The sequence below is a fragment of the Talpa europaea genome (genome assembly GCF_964194135.1).
Source record: "Talpa europaea genome assembly, chromosome: 9".
Classification (NCBI taxonomy): domain Eukaryota; kingdom Metazoa; phylum Chordata; class Mammalia; order Eulipotyphla; family Talpidae; genus Talpa; species Talpa europaea.
Window position 1 is genome coordinate 4,739,525 of NC_140076.1, and position 20,202 is coordinate 4,759,726.

At 43.5% G+C, this 20,202-nt stretch overlaps 2 protein-coding genes across 4 annotated transcripts in view; both read left to right on the top strand.

The window, feature by feature from the left end:
• KIF1B (kinesin family member 1B) overlaps positions 1-20,202 on the top strand; it is a gene marked incomplete at both ends in the record, with an annotated part of 109,814 nt that overhangs the window by 17,637 nt on the left and 71,975 nt on the right. For 2 of the 3 annotated variants that reach the window (XM_084242123.1, XM_084242124.1), the window contains 10 exons: positions 2,521-2,597; positions 3,389-3,568; positions 5,632-5,697; positions 7,727-7,905; positions 9,069-9,180; positions 10,223-10,300; positions 11,672-11,737; positions 15,514-15,589; positions 16,292-16,370; positions 17,287-17,429. In XM_084242123.1, coding sequence (XP_084098249.1) covers positions 2,521-2,597; positions 3,389-3,568; positions 5,632-5,697; positions 7,727-7,905; positions 9,069-9,180; positions 10,223-10,300; positions 11,672-11,737; positions 15,514-15,589; positions 16,292-16,370; positions 17,287-17,429 — 1,056 coding nt within the window. Of the gene's footprint in view, positions 1-2,520; positions 2,598-3,388; positions 3,569-5,631; positions 5,698-7,726; positions 7,906-9,068; positions 9,181-10,222; positions 10,301-11,671; positions 11,738-12,439; positions 12,458-15,513; positions 15,590-16,291; positions 16,371-17,286; positions 17,430-18,336; positions 18,379-20,202 lie in introns of all 3 variants that reach the window. The other variant, XM_084242122.1, reaches the window with a different exon arrangement.
• On the top strand, positions 10,885-11,346 carry LOC311177008 (signal recognition particle 14 kDa protein; the record flags this gene model as incomplete). Its single annotated transcript, XM_084242713.1, has 1 exon — positions 10,885-11,346. One exon carries the CDS (start codon positions 10,885-10,887, stop codon positions 11,215-11,217), a length of 333 nt encoding a protein of 110 aa, XP_084098839.1. The 3' UTR covers positions 11,218-11,346.

Genomic DNA, 20,202 nt, shown 5'->3' on the forward strand with positions numbered 1-20,202 from the left:
GGAAGTGGGTCCAGATCTGGAGTGTGCTCAGAGGCCTCCCATGCAGAAGGAGCTTAAAAGCAGCTCAAAAAAAGTGATTTTATAAGAAATAACACAATGTGACATATACAGTATCTAAGGCAGAGTTATGGTCTCACTCCAGTCCTGAAAAATATGTCTGTAGTCCACCCCCTGCAGAGCGGGTGGTTTGTCCTAGCCAAAGCCTGTGGGCTGGTGACCCGTGGCCCGGGGAGGCTGGCTGCTCATGCAGCCGCGTTGACATTGTTGAAGACGTGGTTTTTATGTGGCGCTTACTCCTCAATTACTATAATTCCAGTCTTACCTGCGTGTTTCCTGAGAAACAAATTAGAAGTCCTGCTCATGTCCTGGTGCAGTTGACATTGGTACAAGAATCACTGTGTTAAAAGTGGCCTGTTCTTGCAGCTAATGCAGTTCTCTAGTCTTTTTTTTTTTTTTTTTAATAGAGGCATGCTTTTTTTATTTATTGTTTGCTGGTTTGTTTGTTTGTTTTGTTTATACATGCACTGGGTACAGTCAGAAGTGCGGGAGGGTGAGAGAATTCACCCGAGCCAGAGCGGGGAGCAGAGCAGGCAGAAGGACCGAAATACACTGCTGAGGGGAGCAGCGGGCGGCAGGAGAGGTCTGCGCGCCATGTGGGACCCTCCTCCAGTGGCCGGGGAGCAGCCGGGGTTCGAACCGGCGCCGCAGAGGCCGCGCGCAGTTTCGCAACCCAGCGCTCAACCGCTGCGCCACTGGGGAGGCCCCAGTTCTCTAGTCTAACTAGAAAGTTGATAAAATGTATCGGTATGTTATCTATATATTGAATGGGTATATACATAATTTCATTTTTCTTTCAATGCCCTGAAAATGGTAAAGAATTTAGTCAAACTGAAATCCACATGACATTTGCAGGACTCCACCTGTACCCCAGAGCTTTGTAGGGAACCCACAAGGCCTGGGCCATGCGCTGAGGATTCTGTCCGTAATAGAGCTGCGGATACGGGTGCCACATCCACAGGACTCCAATGGAGTGCTTTGACTTTGACCAAGAAATCGTATTTTTGTTTTCTGCTTTGGCTAATTTTATCAGCCAGGAGCTTGTCTTCCTTTGCGTCAGAATGCCTGCCAGGCCGCCCAGGTGACTGCGGCCCCTGGGGAGTGAGCTTCCCAGCGGTGGGTGTCTGCTCTTTGGGGTGTGCTCTAAGTTCACGTGCTGGGTCTGCCACCAGCGAGCTCTGGCTCTTTGGGTCAGTGATTTGGCCTCTCCTGATGGTTTCTTTGTCATAAAGTGGAGATGCTAAGCCACCTGCCTGTTGAGTGGCTGTGAGGATTAAATGGGTGCGCACACAGAAAGCTCCCCGCCTGGAGTCAGTGCTCCGCCACGTTGGCTGTTATTTCGGTCTTTGCTTCGGCTACCATCTGTGTGGGAGGCAGTGTTCTTTCTAGAACCTTGTCTCCTTGTCACATGAGTATGTGCAGCGTGAGCTTCTTAATACTCTGTCAGCATTTGAGGTTGGAACATAAATGCGTGGCTGTACCAGTGGAATCCAGCAGAGCGCGGACTGCGCACCATAGCAACTGTTGCTGTTTGTGTCCTGAGCAGCAGCTGCCCTGGACAGACATATTTTTTAATCCTGATCTCACGATAGCCTGGGGTATGGCCCTGCCTTAGAGACCAGATTGGTTGATGAGTCTGGCCCTTGAAGAGATTTCACGACCACATGTTAGGAAGATTCTATTCCATGTGAAACATGAGATGCTGAAGCTTTGCGTGTATGAGGAGGGTGGAGAGGCCCCACATCTGTCCATTCTGAAGTGCAGTGTGCCTGGAGTGGCCCCGCGAGAAGGCTCTTAACATGGGCAGGGAGAAGGCCTGCTTTCCAGTTCGAAACTCATTTTGCTGTTTATAGCATTCTGCAGTAGCTTGTGATTCCAGTGTGTCCACACACATGCGCGTGTGTCCATGTGTACATGCCTATTTAGTAACCCAGGTGTCAGTTACTAATTAGCTGTGGGTGCCAGAAACAAGGCTTTTTCCAGCGAGTGCTTATTACCAGGTGCTTTTCTGAAATAGATAACTAGATCTTTAAAATCTTTGCTTCAAATAGTAGCTAGGTTTATTTAAAAAAATTTCTAATTTTTATTTCTAATGTGTTGAAACATGTCAGGATTTAGGAGGCACCTTGAAATGGTAGCGTTTCTGTTACTATTACTTATCAAGATTTAGCATTTCTAAGTTTCAGTTGCAGACTCTGCAGGATTTAGCCACATAATACTCACCCGGCCCCTCGAGGTCTCAGGCTTAGGTCTGAATCCTGGGCACACCCAGTGAAGGGTGTTGCTTCGACTCTCTTCACGTCTGTGTGTAGATGCCTGCTCAAAATATGGGTGCTTTTTGAATTGCCCTAGTAAGAGTCACTGGCTTGAATTGACCTATCTAGATGTTTTGAAGTCACAACATAGCATCTGAAGAACCTGTAACTGGATGATTTATAAAATTAAAACCTTCTCATCTCCTAGGTATTATTAACCCAAAGAACCCAAAGGAAGCGCCAAAGTCCTTCAGCTTCGACTATTCCTACTGGTCTCACACCTCCGTAAGTGTGCCTGTGGGCCGTGTGAGTGTGCCCGTGTGCTGTGAGTGTGCCCATGTGACATGAGTGTGCCCACGTGCACTGTGAGTGTGCCTGTGTGCTGTGTGAGCGTGCCCATGAGCCGTGTGAGCGTGCCCATGAGCTGTGTGGGAGCGGGAAGGAAAGGGAAGGGATATCACCACCTTCTGAGGACATGAGGCAGAGAGCCCTTGGCACACCCTCGCTCAGAGCAGGATCAGACTCGGGGCGCCGTCCTTGTGCCGGGCAGTGTCTGTTCAGTCGTGTCCCGTGTCTCCCGTGCTGGCGCGGAGAGGTTTTAAACTCCTGACAAAGCCCAGTTGCCAAGGGCAGGGCCCTGAAACAGGGGTGGGAAACGTTCGTCACTGAAAACTGTTTATTGAGAAATAGCCTTATTATCTGGAGCTAGTTAAGAGGAGTGTTTTTATATAGAGACTTGACCTTTGGTCTTTTAGTCTCATTTTCCACTAAAAATTTTTCCCTTGGGGCTCACTATGAACAAAAGGGTGAAACTTAAGGTTATGGAAAATGAAATGTAATCAGGCTAGAAAATTTCATGTAAGTATTTTTATCTCTGACCTTACTGACTGTAATAGTGCCCGTGTGTACATGTGTGTTCTTAATGAGAAAAATAAATTGTGTGGAGAGACTTAAAAATTTTTGGCATATTTTAGGGGGCTTCTCACTCTAAAATCTTGTTTGTTATAGAGGTAATGAAACAGCATGGGAAGGAATGTGAGTCAAATGCCACTTGCTTATACTGTCCTTCTTCGCAGCCTGAAGATCCCTGTTTTGCATCTCAAAACCGTGTGTACAATGACATCGGGAAGGAAATGCTCTTACACGCCTTCGAGGGGTACAATGTCTGCATCTTTGCCTATGGGCAGACTGGCGCTGGCAAGTCTTACACAATGATGGGTAAACAAGAAGAGAGCCAGGCTGGTATCATCCCACAGGTAAAAACAAAACGTCAAAACCTCAGTTCAAATTATTCTTTGTCTTCAGTTGCTTTCACAATTATCATATGTATGTTTATTCGGGTAGTCTCTTATGCAAGGCACAGAGGAGATAAATAACCTGCCCCACTTCTCTCAGAGGCGCTGAAAGTCCCCTGCAGAAGATAGGGGTGTGCTCAGCTGCTGTGAAGGCGGGAGCTTATCGTTGAATCAAGTCGTTTTAGCTGTGAACAGTGTCACACGCTCCTTTTCAAAGTGCTATTGTGAACAGATGCTGTCCTGATGCTGGGGACACCTATGAATGATGTGGGCCTGATTTTTCCCCCAGTTTCATATGTAGATCACCTCTGAAGAAAGTAACTGTTTTTCACTTTTTATTGCCTCCCTTGGGGATACTATTAGCGTCGTTTAAGACTATACTTTTAACTCAAGCACTCTGTGACTTCTCTTTTTGAGAGCACTTAGTCCTTTGAGCTTGTAGTGTTCCGGAGTGGCAAAGAGCTGCACATTTAAAAGGAACTTCCTTTGTCAATAACAGGAATGCGGTTGGCTTTTATTAGTGATATTTGGAGTTAGTTTTAAAGTATTGTTTTACTATAGGCATCCGTGATGATCTGTTTTCTGAGAATAAAATACATAAGGGAGCATTAGCTACCTTTTCTAATGGATTATTGGGCTATAGCTTTGAATTCAGCAATGTAATTGAAATGCTTAATTATTAATAAAGATTGGGAAAGTTTCAGGAAAAAATTGAACATGCTAGACTTTTTTTCCTGTAAAAAATGTATTTACTGTAAGATATATTTGGGAATTATCCTTCTTTGTATATAGTAGTAGCTCTCATACTAATTGGAGAAACAGTTGCATCAAGCACAGTTCTAAGGGCTTTATAAATACTGGCTCTTCTAATCCTCATATGAGCCTAAGAAGTAGATGCTGTGGTTACCCCCATTTTACAGATGAGGAAATGGAGCCACAGAGGTCGTGTCACTCCCCAAGTGAGTGGCAGAGCCAGGATTCAGACTCAGGCGAGGCAGGCTGGGGTCTGTGCTTTCGCTCCTCTGGGGCACGTCTTTGGCAGGAAGCGTCAGCAAGTGAGACTGAGCAGTCCCCCCTGGTTCATCCCATCCCGCCATACTGAGTCTCCCTCCTGTGCCTTTGATTGTTTTCTTATTAGAATTCTTATAGGATTACAATGTGTGGTTTTTTCCCCTTGGTAAAATTTTGGAATATTTTAAGACAAAAACTTAGATTTTTAAAAAATGATTACTTACAAACTGTCATTTACAATATACAATATATTTTAAATTCTGTTTAGTTTTCAAGGGAATCACAACCATATACTCCATTTTCCAATGGTATATTGATTGCCTTAATGCTAAAGTATAGCAAGAGAAAATTCAGTAGATGTTCATTGTTCTTATTAAAATGTTGCATTTAAAATAAGTTCAAGGCATAGGAAGAGTGAAATTTTATAGTTTTCCTGATCAAGAAAAATTTATGTTTCCATTAGAAATAGCACTCTGTGCTAGAGAGGGGCATCTTGTTAAAGGGGCAAATTTTACGGACTCAAAATTAGTCACGAAAATGCATTCATTTACCCCCTGCAAATGCAGTGATTCTCTTTATAGATAAGTAATTATAAATTCATGACACCTATAGTAACTGATAACATAGAGTAACAGAATTTATAATAAGTAATATATATGCAAACCATAGTCTCGTAGTAGTTTTACTGCCATGATAACAGCCGGGACACCACGTCATGGGTTGCTGGCAGGAAGAGTTGAGTTCGCATCAGCTACATGTGCTGGGGCTGTGAGCCCGTAAAACAAGCTTCCTCCTCCTCTTCCCCTAAATGCAACTTTTTTTCCAAGGTGACATTGTTGAGATGTTAATTGTTGAGGGAGAAAGATTAGATGAGAGGACTGAATTAAAAACTGCTTTTATTCATTAACCTTTGGTGCTGATGCTGTTGATATTTTAAGAAAGAGAAAGGGGTCTTGTAACTTAGTGCTTCTCTGACTCACGCTCCCCACGCCTCTCTCATTCTGCTTCTCTAGTTATGTGAAGAACTGTTTGAGAAAATCAATGACAACTGTAATGAAGAAATGTCGTACTCTGTGGAGGTGAGTGCCCTCGGGCCAGCCAGAGCCTGCGTCCTGCCCAGACATCGCATGACACAGGCCCTGTCCTCGTACCAGTTTTGTGCTTTTAGGCTGCTTCTGAGTTTGAGTCTTAATGAATGAATGAGGTTGCAGTTAGTCCTTGTTCTTGTCTTTGACTTTATTTTCAAATAATATATTTAAATTAGTATATTTAAATTGCCAAATAGCCTTTTAGAAATAAAAGCTGCACCAGTTTTCAATCCCATTAGGCACCCATTGTTCCCTTGCCAACATTTATTATCTTCAATTTTTAATCTTTGCCACTTGATAAGGGAAAGTGTCTCACTTTTGCTTAAATTAGAAATTTGATGATTATTGTGGTTGAGCCTGTTGTAAATTATATTATATGCCTGTTTTCATTTGGGGATTGTGAAGAAGAGTCACTGTGCGACTCTTCTTTAATATTACAAATGATGATTTTGACAGGCATAGGATTTACTATATATGTACATATGTATATGCACACACATATAAAATTAAATAAAATTAAAATTAAATCTTTCTTGAATCATGTGACAAAATTTTTTTAGTCCATTCAAAGTCACCCCTCTATACGAGGGCTCCGTCAAAATACTGCAGCAAGCCTGTCAGTGACTTTTGGGGCAGCGTGCTCTTACTCTGTACCCCACAAAGGCTCAGGGACCAGGTTCAAAAGTGATGGTACTTTCAGCAGTTAACGTGGATGGCCAGCATGGTGGAGAAAGCCAGGGAGATTCATGTGTTCTGCCACAGGCAAGGGAAATCCACCCTGAATTCAAAGATTAAGACATGGAATGTGGCAGTAAAGTCAGTCTGGAGGGAGAGATGGTGAGCCCATCAATTTTGAACAACTTTTTTAGAATACAGTGTAAAAATACAGTTTAAGGCCAAGCGAAAGACAATAGAAATGGAGATAAGGGCCCATTTTGGATACTCTGAAGATGTGTCTATAGAAATTTGAGGTTGGACAGGCACAGGCTGTATGGCATGTTTCAGGGCTCAGTGACATGGGGGTGTCCGGTTCCTGGGGCAGCAGCATGTCGAGGCTCACTGCTTTGAGCTTACCCAGTTCAGAACCTCTTTTACTTAGAAGTCTGATCCTGTGGCTACATCAGGAACACAGAACCATCTTTCAAAATCAGTCTCTGGAATGATACTCGTTCAGCTCGTACAGCCTGTGCCTGTCCAACCTCAAATTTCTATAGACACATTTTCAGATTATCCGAAATGGACCCTTATCTCCATTTCTTTTGTCTGGTGTTTCAGCATGTGGCCTCGTGGCCTTCAGGAAGCACCCCGCCAGCACCGTCACTCAGCCCCCTGGTCTGTTACTATCCTGTGGGCAGTCTTCTGTAGGAATGCTGTTTGTTTTTGGTGAGGGAACTATAGGGACGGGGGTTATTTAGACAAATTAAGATTAGGAAAAGACGGCTTGTTCACCCCCAGGAGAGGATGGTCCCTGCTGATGGGGCAGGAACACGCGTGAGGTGTCGCTGAGGCTCACTCCTCCCACAAGATGTGGCAGGTCCACCGCGTGCTCAGGTTGCCTCGGCCAGTCCTGCCCCTCTGGTCGAGATAACTAGTCACAGTGTGAGCAGTCTCAAATCCCTGTCTTGGCCCCTCTCGTTTACCTGCTCTGGAATACTGGCAGTGTTCCCTGCTTTTAGCACTGAGCTTAAGCCACGCTTTTGGGTGACCCCACTGTAGTTCCCGGTTATTGACGGAGTGTACATCGTTGAGGGAAAAAAGCCACTGCTAAGTTTCTACTAAAAATATTTTTCTGCCTAAGACAAGTAGTAGCCATGTGGTGTGCGGAGCCTGCCGGGTCGCGCTTCTCTTGCTGCAAAGGACAGAGGCTGTTTCCGTGAGGCTGTTCGTGGGCGGGCGGCCATCGTGGCGTCACGCTCTGTCACAGCCCATGACCTCGAACTGTAGCGTTTCTAATAAAAGTTTTTAGAAGTAATTTAATGTATATGGATTTTTTTCCTGAACTGTAATATTTTGTTCTCAGGTAAGCTACATGGAAATTTACTGTGAAAGAGTTCGAGATTTGCTGAATCCAAAAAACAAGGGTAATTTGCGTGTGCGGGAGCACCCTCTTCTGGGCCCGTACGTGGAGGACCTCTCGAAGTTGGCGGTCACTTCCTACACGGACATCGCCGACCTCATGGATGCTGGCAACAAGGCCAGGTAGGGCAGGAAGAGGCGCATCAGCAAGGTCTCTGGCACGTCTTGAGGCCAGTTGTTCCTGGCTAAGGATTTGAGACGCCGTCTGCAGCTACTCAGGCTGCATGCTGGAGCAGGAGGGGCTTCAGCATATTAAGCATCTTTCTTTTTATCAAAACAACACACTGCTGGGCCTCCCCATTGGCGCAGCGGTTGAGCACTGGGTTGCGAAGCTGCCCGCAGCCTCTGCAGCGCTGGTTCGATTCCCAGCTGCTCCCCAGCCACTGGAGGAGGGTCCCACATGGCGTGCAGACCTCTCCTGCCGCCCGCTGCTCCCCGCTGCAGTGTACTTCAGTCTGCCTGCTCTGCTTCCCGCTCTGGCTCTGGTGAATTCTCTCACCCTCCCGTGCTTCTGACTGTACCCAGTGCTTGTATAAATGTATAAATAAATAAATCTTTTTTTTTTTTTAAATAAAGACTCCACTTAAGCTTGAACCCACTCCCTAATATTTTATTTATTTATTTATACATTTATACAAGCACTGGGTACAGTCAGAAGCGTGGGAGGGTGAGAGAATTCACCAGAGCCAGAGCGGGGAGCAGAGCAGGCAGAAGGACCGAAGTACACTGCTGAGGGGAGCAGCGGGCGCCATGTGGGACCCTCCTCCGGTGGCCGGGGAGCAGCCGGGGATCGAGCCGGCGCCGCAGAGGCCGCGGGCAGCTTCACAACCCAGCGTTCAACCGCTGCGCCACCGGGGAGGCCCATTTAAAAAAAAAAAAAAAAAAAAACAACACACTGCTGAGACACCTAGAACTTTCATTAAGTTTTATCGTGAGGATTTGATCAAGTCTTGGCTAAATGGTCATCATCCTATGCTTTTGGTTCTAATTGATTCAGCAATAAATGAGCATCCAATAAAGAATAAAAAGTAAATGCCTCACTGATTCCTAAAGGGACAACTGAAGTATGAAGAATGATTCTGATGGGGCGCCTTTGGGGTCGGAGAATAACTTGATGGTCCCCAGATAAGGTGTATTGAGTGCGATTGTGTAAGTGACAGCCTTGCAGCCTGTGAAAGCGGTTAAAGCTCTCGCTTGTGATTGTTAGGTCTATAATGTGGAAACTGCTGTCATTTTCATTTCCTTCTTAAGAATACCATTGTCATGTGATCGCCGTCTTTCTGTAGGACGGTGGCAGCTACCAACATGAACGAGACCAGCAGCCGTTCCCATGCTGTGTTCACCATTGTTTTCACCCAAAAGAAGCAGGATACAGAGACCAACCTTTCCACCGAGAAGGTAGGAGAACTGCAGTCTCTGGGCCTGAGTTGTGGAGGATGGGAATTTTCAGAAAATCCCTCTTGCTCTCTATGTTGTGTGGAAGGGAGGAAAGTGGCCCTTTCCTTCAGAGGCTGTGTTTTATGTCTTCTGCTGATCATTTTTATTCCCCTCTAAACCACTTCTGAGCATGGGTTCTTAAGTAAAACTGCAGAACAAAAAATGAGGTTAATGGGCCTCTCTGGTGGTGCAGCTGGTTGAGCACAGTGCTGTGAAGCTGTCTGCAGCCTCTGCAGCATGTGTTCGATTCCCAACTGGCCAGGGAGCTACCCACATGGCATGGCAGACCTCTCCTGTCTCGCCCACTGCTCCCCTCAGCAGTGCTTTCAGTCCGCCTGCCTGTTCTGCTCCCTGCTCTGTCTCTGGTGAGTCTTCTCACCTTCCCATGCCTCTGGTCTGTATCCCAGCTCATGTATAAATAAAAAAAAATAAATCTTTAAAAAAAAAAAAAGAAAGAAAGAAAATGAGGTTAAGATGTGGCACAAGGGACTGAGACACAACCTATGAAGCTGTCTGCAGCCACTGAAGCACGAGTTTAATCCCCGGCCAGGGAGCTGACCCACATGGCACAGCAGACCTCTCCTGTCTCACCTGCTGCTCCCCTCAGCAGTGTACTTCAGTCAGTCTGCCTGTTCTGTTCCCCACTCTGTCTCCGGTAAATCCTCTTACCCCCCACACCTCTGGCCTGACAACTGTATGCATAAATAAGTAAATCTTTAAAAAAAAGAAAAAATAACTCAAAACTTTGCAGTGTATGGAAGAGCACTTATTTATTCTAAAATTGCTTCCTTTGAACCATACTAGTTGCCATGAACTTTTGTGCTGTTCTTTAAATTGACTGTAGTATGTTGTCTTCTTATGCCACCTAAGAGTCCTAGGTAACCATTTTAGTCTTCTCCATGCCTTCATCTTTTAATTTCCTCCCTTTACATGTTTTTTGTTTTTCCCCCTATTTCTGCCTTGCTTATTTTCGAATTGTGCCAGTGTTGTTTTCCTTTATCAGGTCAGTAAAATCAGCTTGGTGGATCTAGCAGGAAGCGAACGAGCTGACTCAACTGGTGCCAAAGGGACTCGATTAAAGGTATTTATCCTACCAAATCGATAAGAGTCCCATAGCACAGGTCAGCAAACCATAGCCAGTAGGCAAATCTGGCTGCCTGCCTGTTTCTGTAAATGTAATCTGGACACAGCTCATCTGTGGCTGCCCTCCTGTCCAGTGGTGCAGGGCTGGGCAATTGTGACAGAGACCAGGTAGCCCACAAAGCTTTTACAGAAAAACTTTGCTGACTCTGATCTGTGACTTCAGTAAAAGGACATGTTATGTAACATGGTAGTTCAGGAGGACTTCATGGTCAGGGTGAGGATTGAGTTGTATTTTGAAGAACAGGCAGGACTTGGCTAGGTGGAATTAAGAGACAGTGGTGGGGAAGGAAGTGTGGCTCCAGGTGTGAGGGCACGCATGCCCTTGTCCAGAGATGGCACTTAACAGGGCCAGAAGTGCCTTGCTGGTAAGTTGGTGAAGAAGGCTCCAGTTGTAGGTTTTTTCAGCACAAGTTTCTTGAAGGTACTTCAAGACTCCCCTGACAACATGCTTGGAAAGGAGGAGGAAAGATTGAGGATTAAAGATGCTTTTAGGACGGACCGAGCGGAGACGGCGGCGCGGGGATGGTGCTGCTGGAGAGCGAGCAGTTCCTGTCGGAGCTGACCAGGCTTTTCCAGAAGTGCCGGCTGTCGGGCAGCGTCTTCATCACCCTGAAGAAGTATGATGGTCGAACTAAACCTATTCCAAGGAAGGGCTCGGTGGAGGGGTTTGAGCCCTCTGACAACAAGTGTCTGTTAAGAGCTACTGATGGGAAAAAGAAGATCAGCACTGTGGTGAGCTCCAAAGAAGTGAATAAGTTTCAGATGGCTTATTCAAACCTATTGAGAGCTAACATGGACGGTCTGAAGAAGAGGGACAAAAAGAGCAAGAGTAAGAAGAGCAAAGCAGCACAGTGAAGGACACCTGATTTCCAGCTTTCACCAATTAACCACTGAATTGCTGTTTTTCCTTTTGGCCACAAGGCTAGATCTCTGGTTCCCCTAAAATAACTGTCCTTATGTGAGATAAGAGTTATTCTGGATGAAAGAAGGGCTTCTGTGTTTACAGGGTAGTTGTAAGAAGCCAGTTTGTTTTAGATGGCTAACTGATCTCTGTTGCATGGTTGTAAATTCCTGGATGATAGTTTAAAGTCTCTGTAGCCATCTGTGCGAAGAGCAATGTATCATCATTAAACCTGTTTATCAACACCAAAAAAAAAAAAAAAAAAAAAAAAAGATGCTTTTAGGACTTGTGGTCACCAATGCCAAATAAAATTCGCCTGTGGCTGATTGTATCTTATGTCTTAATGTATGATGTGTCAACAGTAGAAAATCTTCCTCCTAATTCTTTCATGTTTGGTATTGATTTCAGGAAGGAGCGAACATTAATAAGTCTCTCACAACTTTGGGCAAAGTCATTTCCGCCTTGGCAGAGGTGGTAAGTGCCATGCACCCATCGTGGGTGGGTGGAGGGGTGGGTCCAGCAGGCTGCCTGGCAGGATTTTATGTTCCTGTAGGAATACTGGCCTTTCTCCTTTTGGAACTTTTCAGATAAGATACTCGCTTTGACTTTGTACTGAAAGGAAAAGAGATTAAGGAGAAGGGAAGTAAACATAGACCGATGAAGGTTAGAGCAAAGCCTAAGGTGTGACTGAGGTTTGAATACTTTATTCTGATGTTCTCAGGATAAAATTTTATTTTATTGTTTTTAATCAAATTTTTTTGTTTTACATTCATTTTCATAACTGGATTTTGGGGAGGCCCAGGTCACACCTCAGCGTGTGCACAGGCCTCCCTTGCCACCACCAGCGCTCCAGTGCCCTCCTGTGTGACCCCACCAAACTAAGTTATTTTTGTTGTGTTTTGCCAGAGTTTTTTTCTTTCCTATTCCTTAACAGTGGAACCCTAAGATGGAAATAATTTTTACAGAAGAGACTGCATTATTTAGCCTAGAAGTTAAGGAAGTATTAATCATTCTGTGCACTAAATTATTTCAGAACTTCAGTTTTCCCTAAAAGAATTAAATGCTTTCTTGTTTGTCTCTGAGAAGTCATTTTCAATTTATGACATAAAATTTAAATCAGTTATTTCCTATGCTTATGTTGTGTTCTCATTCTCTTTTAAATGCTTTCATCTGTAGGATAACTGCACCAGCAAGGTACGGTGGGATTTGGTAGAAATGAACTAGCTGCAGAAACTTTTCGATGATTTTTAAATCCTCAGAGGATGTGTGGAAGCATCATAGTAGTAATAAAACCTCCAGAAAGCTTTTTGCCATTTGTTTTGTGGCTCTGAAATTTAGACTTGCTGTTTAGAGTGACCATGAATCATGAGGTTTCACACCAACATTAATTTTCAGGAACACGATGTGATTTGGGGAAGGAATTCAGAATAAAGGAACAAGAGTGAAATTTGAGGAAGTGTTTGTACTGTGTGATCTTGCATGTCTCTCCTAGTGATCCACAGGACTGGCACTTCCAGTGTCCCGGATACCTGGAAGTGTGATGGAGATATGTCTTAGGGCACCATTCTAAACAGACCTGGCTTCTTGACATCATTAGTATGTTTTTCTTAAGCCTCTTTGTATTATCTGTCCTTATTTCTTACCATGAAAAGTCATAGATTATTTAAATTGTTTAAAAACAGTTTTTTCTACTCTTTGGTTATACCTAAAACATATTATTTGCTCCCTTTTTTAAATCTAAATACCATAGAGTTTTCTGTTTCTTATATTTCAATACAGACACCAAACTGTATTGGTGGCTTCTATGTGACTGATGGAGCCCCCGGCAGTCTGTTCTGAGTCACATGAGTAGAATTGGGACTGTGGCAGCATCTGCACTGAGATGCTTTACGCTGATATTTTCAAATATGTGGATTTATTGATTTTCTGCTTACACACACATACACACACAAATGCCCTTTTTCTGGTTTTCTCTGTTAATTAGAAAAATCTGCCTTTGATTTAAAATATCCCACCTGCAGTTTGCTATTATATACTTGTGACTCTCCCTCGCATAGCTAATCTGGGTCCCAGAACCAGGAAGACTCAAAACTTGGTGATCCTCCAGCGTGTCCATTTGCCCGCCTGATAGCGCCCGTGTCAAACAGGGAGAGTCTCATGTGTTAATCCGTGTATCTCCCACATGACTGTGCCACAATCATGGTTCACACATGGTTTTTATAATCATTTTTATTAAATACTGTTTAGTACTTTGCATTGATTTCATAACTATAACATCAAAATAAATTTTTATTTTTTATAAAACAACATTTTTGGCGAATTAAGATATATTATTTCCAGTGGGGATCGATAAGAATCAGGATTTTACCTTTTACACTTAATAGTGTTTCTTTTTAGAGAGGTCAATGATCTAAGTAAAGCTTTTCTGTAACTACGGAAAAGCTTTTCTGTAACTAAAAAAAACTACGAATGTGAGAACAGATCAGTTTGTATAAGAGAACAAATAGAAAAGAAATGGCTAAAACTCTGGGGTATTTTCCAATGGAAAGATTGAAGTTCTACTTCTGCTTCTTCACTTAGCTAGCCCTTCTTAATTTAGTCTAATTGACAAATATGAAAATAAAACATCTTTGGCAAGCCGACACACTTATTTTCACAGTGCCGTGTGCAGTTACTGCACTGGTGTCCTCCGAATCTTGCAGTATCTCAGCACTAGCCATGGGCAGAGCAGAGCGTGTAGGTGTGTTGGGAGCTAGCAAGGAATAAACGCAGGCCTCGCGGATTTTGTAGCTGGGTAGCTGGGCCCTACCAAGCCATGAATGAGTGAAAGGGTTAAACTCTCTGTAGAGGTCTGTATAATTTAGAAATAGAAACTGCTATTGGAAGTGACTTTCTGATTGGTAGAATGAGTGTTTGTGGGGAGAGTAGGAGGAGATGGAATTTGCCTACTTCTTTTCTCACCAAATCAGAGGTCGGTGGCCTAGTGCTCCTTTTCTAAATACTCTGCTTTTGCAAGAAGATTGTCCCTAATTTAGCGTCCGATTATACCAGGAGTAGATTATAAAACAGCCAATTGCTGGGGAGATGTTTATCAGTGAACCCTGGCTTTCTTCCTAGTAAGCCTCTTTAATTACAGGATGGTAGTCAGCCAGCAGATACTAGGCGTTATCTGCAGAGCATTTACATTGATTTCACTTTTAAAAGATATAATTTCCTCCACTTCAGCTCTGGCTTTGCTTTGGTGCCTTTTGCTTTATGAGAAGAGTCACAGGAAGAGCAGTTTGAGAGTTTGAGTAGACTCATGACGTGTCGAAAATTCATTTTGCAGTCTTTAGTCTCCATTAGCAAATCACATCTCTTTCTTAGAGCTTTTCACGTTGAATACTAACACCAGTGGTTGAATTTATCTGAGAAAGAACCAAATGTGTAGTATTTTACAAGAGTTACTTAGGTAGGTGTCAACCCACTCATCTGATAACGTGATGGTTCCTATGTCAATCCATTAACTGAATGATAACGTGGTGGTTCCTATGTCAGTCCATTAACTGAATGACTCGCTTCTTCACCTTGGAGAGGATTCATGTTTGCCTTCTGCAAAAATGACAATTACTGCCGGAGATTGCATTTTGGCTAATATTAAGGAATGATTGTTAATTTTGTTAAGTGTGATAATCATCTTGTAGTTACTTTTTTTGAAAGTCCCACTCTGTTAGATGTGTACCTGGAGTATTAATAGGGGAAGTGTTGGCTTTGCTCTAAAACATTATCAGCTGTAAAAGACCTGACATGGACATGTTATTAGGCAATGGTACTTATCGATGCTAAATTTCTTGAATTTAGTCATTGAACTGTGACTGCGTAAGGGAGTGGCTGTATTTCCTGAAGCGTTTAGGGGTAAAAGAGCATGATATCTGCAGTTTACTCCAAAATGGTTCAGGAAGACAAAATGTGAAGTCTTTGAGGGATAATTGAAAGGAGATTGACAAGATATTGCAAATGGTTGAAACTACACAATGGATGTATCGTTTACTCTCCACTGTGGTGTGTCATTCATTCATTTTTCAAAAATGAAATATAAAAGGAAAAATTATTACATGAGCTTTGGATATTGTGAAGCATTTACACTGTGGGTGTGGGATTTCATCAGTGGTGGGGTTTTATGTACTTGGGAATTTTCAGATTGGCTTGCCTTTTATGGGAATATTTTTCCTCCCTAAGAATGCTACAAGACATTTCTTTCTCTTTGATAGAGTAAGAAGAAGAAGAAGACGGATTTTATTCCCTACAGGGATTCTGTACTTACTTGGCTCCTTCGAGAAAATCTAGGTAGGCTGACTATGGGTGTGTAGTTAGCGTTTAAAGCTGTTACCAGCTATCTTTTGTTGTTAACCATCCTGTGTCTGTTTTGGAGAAGAATCATCTCGCCTGTCCATGTTACTGGCTTGAGTGCTCCTTTCCTTTTTCATTTTTACTCTTGACTTAATCTGGTTGAATTCACTCTCACAGTCAGATTTTTCGCCCATATTCTGTTGACTTCAGAACATGAGCTTCGGGCATAATGGGCTTCCTGCCCACACCCCTGCTCCAAATGATTGGTCCTTCTTCCATTGTGAAAATCCCACGCTCCTGTAGGGGCATAGCATCCAGCGTCATCCGCCCCTTACTCCTTTTTAGCTGATGCTGTTGCACCTCCCTGTCACTGCCCTTCCTTCAGTCACTGCCCCTTAGCCCCTTTCTCTCCCCCTTGCTGGGAAGAAGGGAGTCATCTGGTGTCAAGTGCTGCTGCCTGAAGGAGCACCCACTAGGAGCCATGTGGGTGGGATGGCTGGGGTCCTGCCAGGAGGGGGTTCAGGAAAGCGGGAAGAGGGAAACTGAACACAGTAGACTGGACGCTGACAGTGAGTATGCCAGAGCCTGGCACGGTGATGGTCAAGGATTTTGACTAAATTCTGGGATCCAGGGTTGTGCTGTTTGATTTGACATAGCCAGTGAAATTCTTTTTTGAGATGGTCGTGCTCATCCTTATAGGAGGCAATTCTCGGACTGCGATGGTGGCGGCACTGAGCCCCGCAGACATCAACTATGACGAGACCCTGAGCACTCTGAGGTACTGAGCAGGGTCTGCATGGATTTGCTGGTGCCGTGGGGGCGCTTCACATGGGGAGCAAGCTGTCCCTCCCATAGCGGGGGAGGCCTGGGAGAAAGGATTTTTATTATAACAAAATTTGCCTGTTTATGGTCGTCAGTTTCATTGAGCAAGGCGGGAACCTTTTCATAGGAAAGTCTTTAAAATGGAGATTTTGGATAACTTTTAGATAATAATAAATGTTTCTTATAACATTCATTTTTATAAAAGGAAGTGTCCTTTTTGTGCTGTTTGTCACAGAAATATTTGGGGCATTAAAAAGTAATACAATTATGTGGGCCTCCCCGGTGGCGCAGCGGTTGAGCGCTGGGTTGCGAAGCCGCCTGCGGCCTCAGCGGCGCAGGTTCGATCCCCGGCTGCTCCCCGGCCACCGGAGGAGGGTCCCACATGGTGCGCAGACCTCTCCTGCCGCCCGCTGCTCCCCTCAGCAGTGTACTTCGGTCCTTCTGCCTGCTCTGCTCCCCGCTCTGGCTCTGGTGAATTCTCTCACCCTCCCGCACTTCTGACCCAGTGCATGTATAAACAAAACAAACGAACAAACAAACAAATAAATAAATAAAACATGCCTCTATTAAAAAAAAAAAAAAAAAGTAATACAATTATGAATATATGTAACAGTAAAAAGATAGCTGCCAGAAAGTTCCCTGGAGTATTTCTGTAAATGAGTAGTTTCTGTGTCTGCAAATCAGTAAGTCATCTGAGCCTTTTTTCTCAGATTTAGAAAATACTACAAAGCTTTCAACAATTATATTACTCTTAAGACTCATAAAATGTGTAACTGTTCAAGCTGTTTGATTTAGAAATAATGGAATATTAGTTGTGAGAAGTAGAGCATCTAGGTGATGGGTTAGAGAATGAATTTTCTTTTTGGATCTAGATACGCAGATCGTGCAAAACAAATCAAATGCAATGCTGTTATCAACGAGGACCCCAACGCCAAGCTGGTTCGTGAATTAAAGGAGGAGGTGACACGCCTGAAGGACCTTCTCCGTGCTCAGGGCCTGGGCGACATTATTGACAGTAAGTGACCAGAGGGTCAGCACAGATTCCACTGCTCTGCTCAGCAGATTCGCACATTTAGATTTAAGGAACTCAGTGAAGCTAGGTGGTCGAGGAGGGTGTTTTTGTTTTTTGTTTATCCTCTTCTTAGAAGCCAAAGAAAATGATCTCAGAATTCCTTTATGTAGTAATTGCCAGTTATTCATTTGAACCCATGAAACTTTAAAACATGAATATGTCATTGCTTGTGTTTTTATTACATTTCTATTTGAAGTTTATTTGAAATGTTAACTTACTGAGAAATTTAATCACTTCATAAAAATGTTTCTTATAATTTTGGTTTTCGCTCATGGGTTTCTCTGGATTAATGCAGTGATAGCAATACATACGCAAGACACCCACCGCTCCAGTCTCCTTTCAGATAAGGTCAGGGTGGCTTCCCTCCTGCCAAATGGCTGCAGCCCCTAACCCACTTCCTATGAACACATGAAGGGGAAAATATACAACTCTGAACAAGTTCAAAAATTAGACCTCCAGAAAGCATTGTTTTACAGTGTTGTCTTTAAATGAATCTTTTTTTTCAACCTTTAGTGATTTGCCTATGTAATGTCTACTGAGAAATTCAATTAACTAGAGTACACTACATTATTCAGATAGGATAATGTATGGGTTTATTTAATAAGGCATTTTGATTTTTTTATTGTAAAATATTATATCGTTTAGCATTCTAATAAGATTTTCAAGGCCTTTTCTAGTTTAATTCTTACTGATGAGCATCTCAGTTTCCATGAATACATTTTGTAAAATGATATTTTCTGTGTTAATTTTTTCATCTTCCCAAATGCCAAATACTGCCCTGTTCCCTCTCTGTGTCACTGCTGAATCTGAACTCTGACCCTTCTTGTGTTTTCCTCCTGCTTACCTCCAGTTGATCCATTGATCGATGATTACTCTGGAAGTGGAGGCAAATGTGTGTATTTCATGCATTGGTTATTTCCAGTACTCTGACTTGCTAACCTGCCTCTGCTGGATCAGCCTTAAAATGAGCTTTGCATGCCAGCAATCCTGACAGAGAAATCCCAGACAGAGCATATTGTAGATTCAGAAATGATCCTATTTTTGCCCTTTTCCACTTAGCACAGCAATCATGGCTGAATTTCAGTTTGTGGCTTGAATAAAATTGAGAGGCTGAAAGTCTCTGGCTGTTTCTACTCTTCAGTTTTTCCATTTATATGACTAAACTGAATCCAAAGTCATGGGTGATGATCAGAGTGTTTATGGCAGCTCATGTTCTTGGGCATGCAGTCCACACCAGGCCCTGGTCTGGGCACTGGGGCATATTATCTCCTTTAACCCTGTCACTGACTGAAAAGGTCCCAATAGGCCCATTTTACCACCAGGAACACTGCAGCTGAGATTGGGTCAGATTGGTTAGTATAATTCAGAGCCCTTGCATTTAATCATTTAATCATTATTACACCTTTTTTTTTCCTCCCTGTGAGATTCTTCAGGGTATGAACATTTAATAGAAAAATCCTTTTTAAATTAACTATGTAATTTCTGAGCCTTAATATATATATATATATAATTAACCACTTCCAGGGGCCTCCCTGGTGGCGCAAGGGGTTAAGTCCCAGCACTATGAAGCTATCGACAGCCACTGCAGCATGAGTTTGATCCCCAGCCAGGGAGCTAACCCATATGGCGCAGCAGACCTCTTCTGTCTTGCCTGATGCTCCCCTCAGCAGTGTATTTCAGTAGATCCACCTGTTTTGCTCCCGACTCTGTCTTTGGTGAATCTTCTCACCCCTACCCCACACCTCTGGCCTACATCCAGCTCTTGTATGCATAAATAAGTAAAATAAATCTTAAAAACAACCAACCAACCACTTACAGCTAGCCACACAATCCATGATTGAATAACTCTGTTTCCTTAGCACTCAGCCCTGCTTATGCCAAATTGGTTTCCTCTGCACTTGGGGCCTCATTTTATTTTATGGTTAGGTAAATATCCCCCCCTTTCTATAAAATACAAATTAAATTTGGATGTCTCAAATGTGTTCTTGAAATGAGGACCTTTTATAAAGGATCGCACCTCATTATTTCTTCCATATAGATGAAGTTGATGAGGAAATCATTTCTTACCCTTTAAGATTGTTCATCAAGGAATTATCTTCAGTGAAAAATCTTGATTTTTATAGGTGAAGTTTGGGATTTTTACTGCTGTGTCAGCTTCTGTAGTCGGTAGTTCACAGGGCATGTGAGGAGACACGTAGGAGAAACAGCCACGGCTGTTGTGACAAGCCTGGGCCTCGAGGACACTGTCACCTTGGGCTGCAGAGGGACTCTTGGACTGGAAGGGCTCTGTCTGAGATTTCCAAAGCTGACCGAAGCTGGTGGGGGCAGGCACCCTCTTGCTCTGCGTCTGCGCTTCAGCTGGTGCTGCCGCCTGCCGCCTGGCTCTTCTCCGAGCAGTTGCGGCGTCTCCCTAAGCGTGCATGACTGAGCCTCAATGCTGTGTTCACGCAGGAAAACAGCCGTGGCTATTTCAGAATTTCATTTTGATCCACTGCTCTTGATCCCTTTTAGGACTTGCATGTGTCCATTGGACCTTCTGAACTCCATCCATCCTACTTTTCCCCACCTTGCTGGCATCACCTGGTGGCTAATTATTTGCTCCAGTTCCCATCACCCTTTTAAAACTTGCTTGTTTTCCTATGTTCTGTATTTGCAGATGGTGGTTTTCAAACTGTCTTGAAGCAACCACTGATTTTAAGGGGCTTCAAGAACTGAC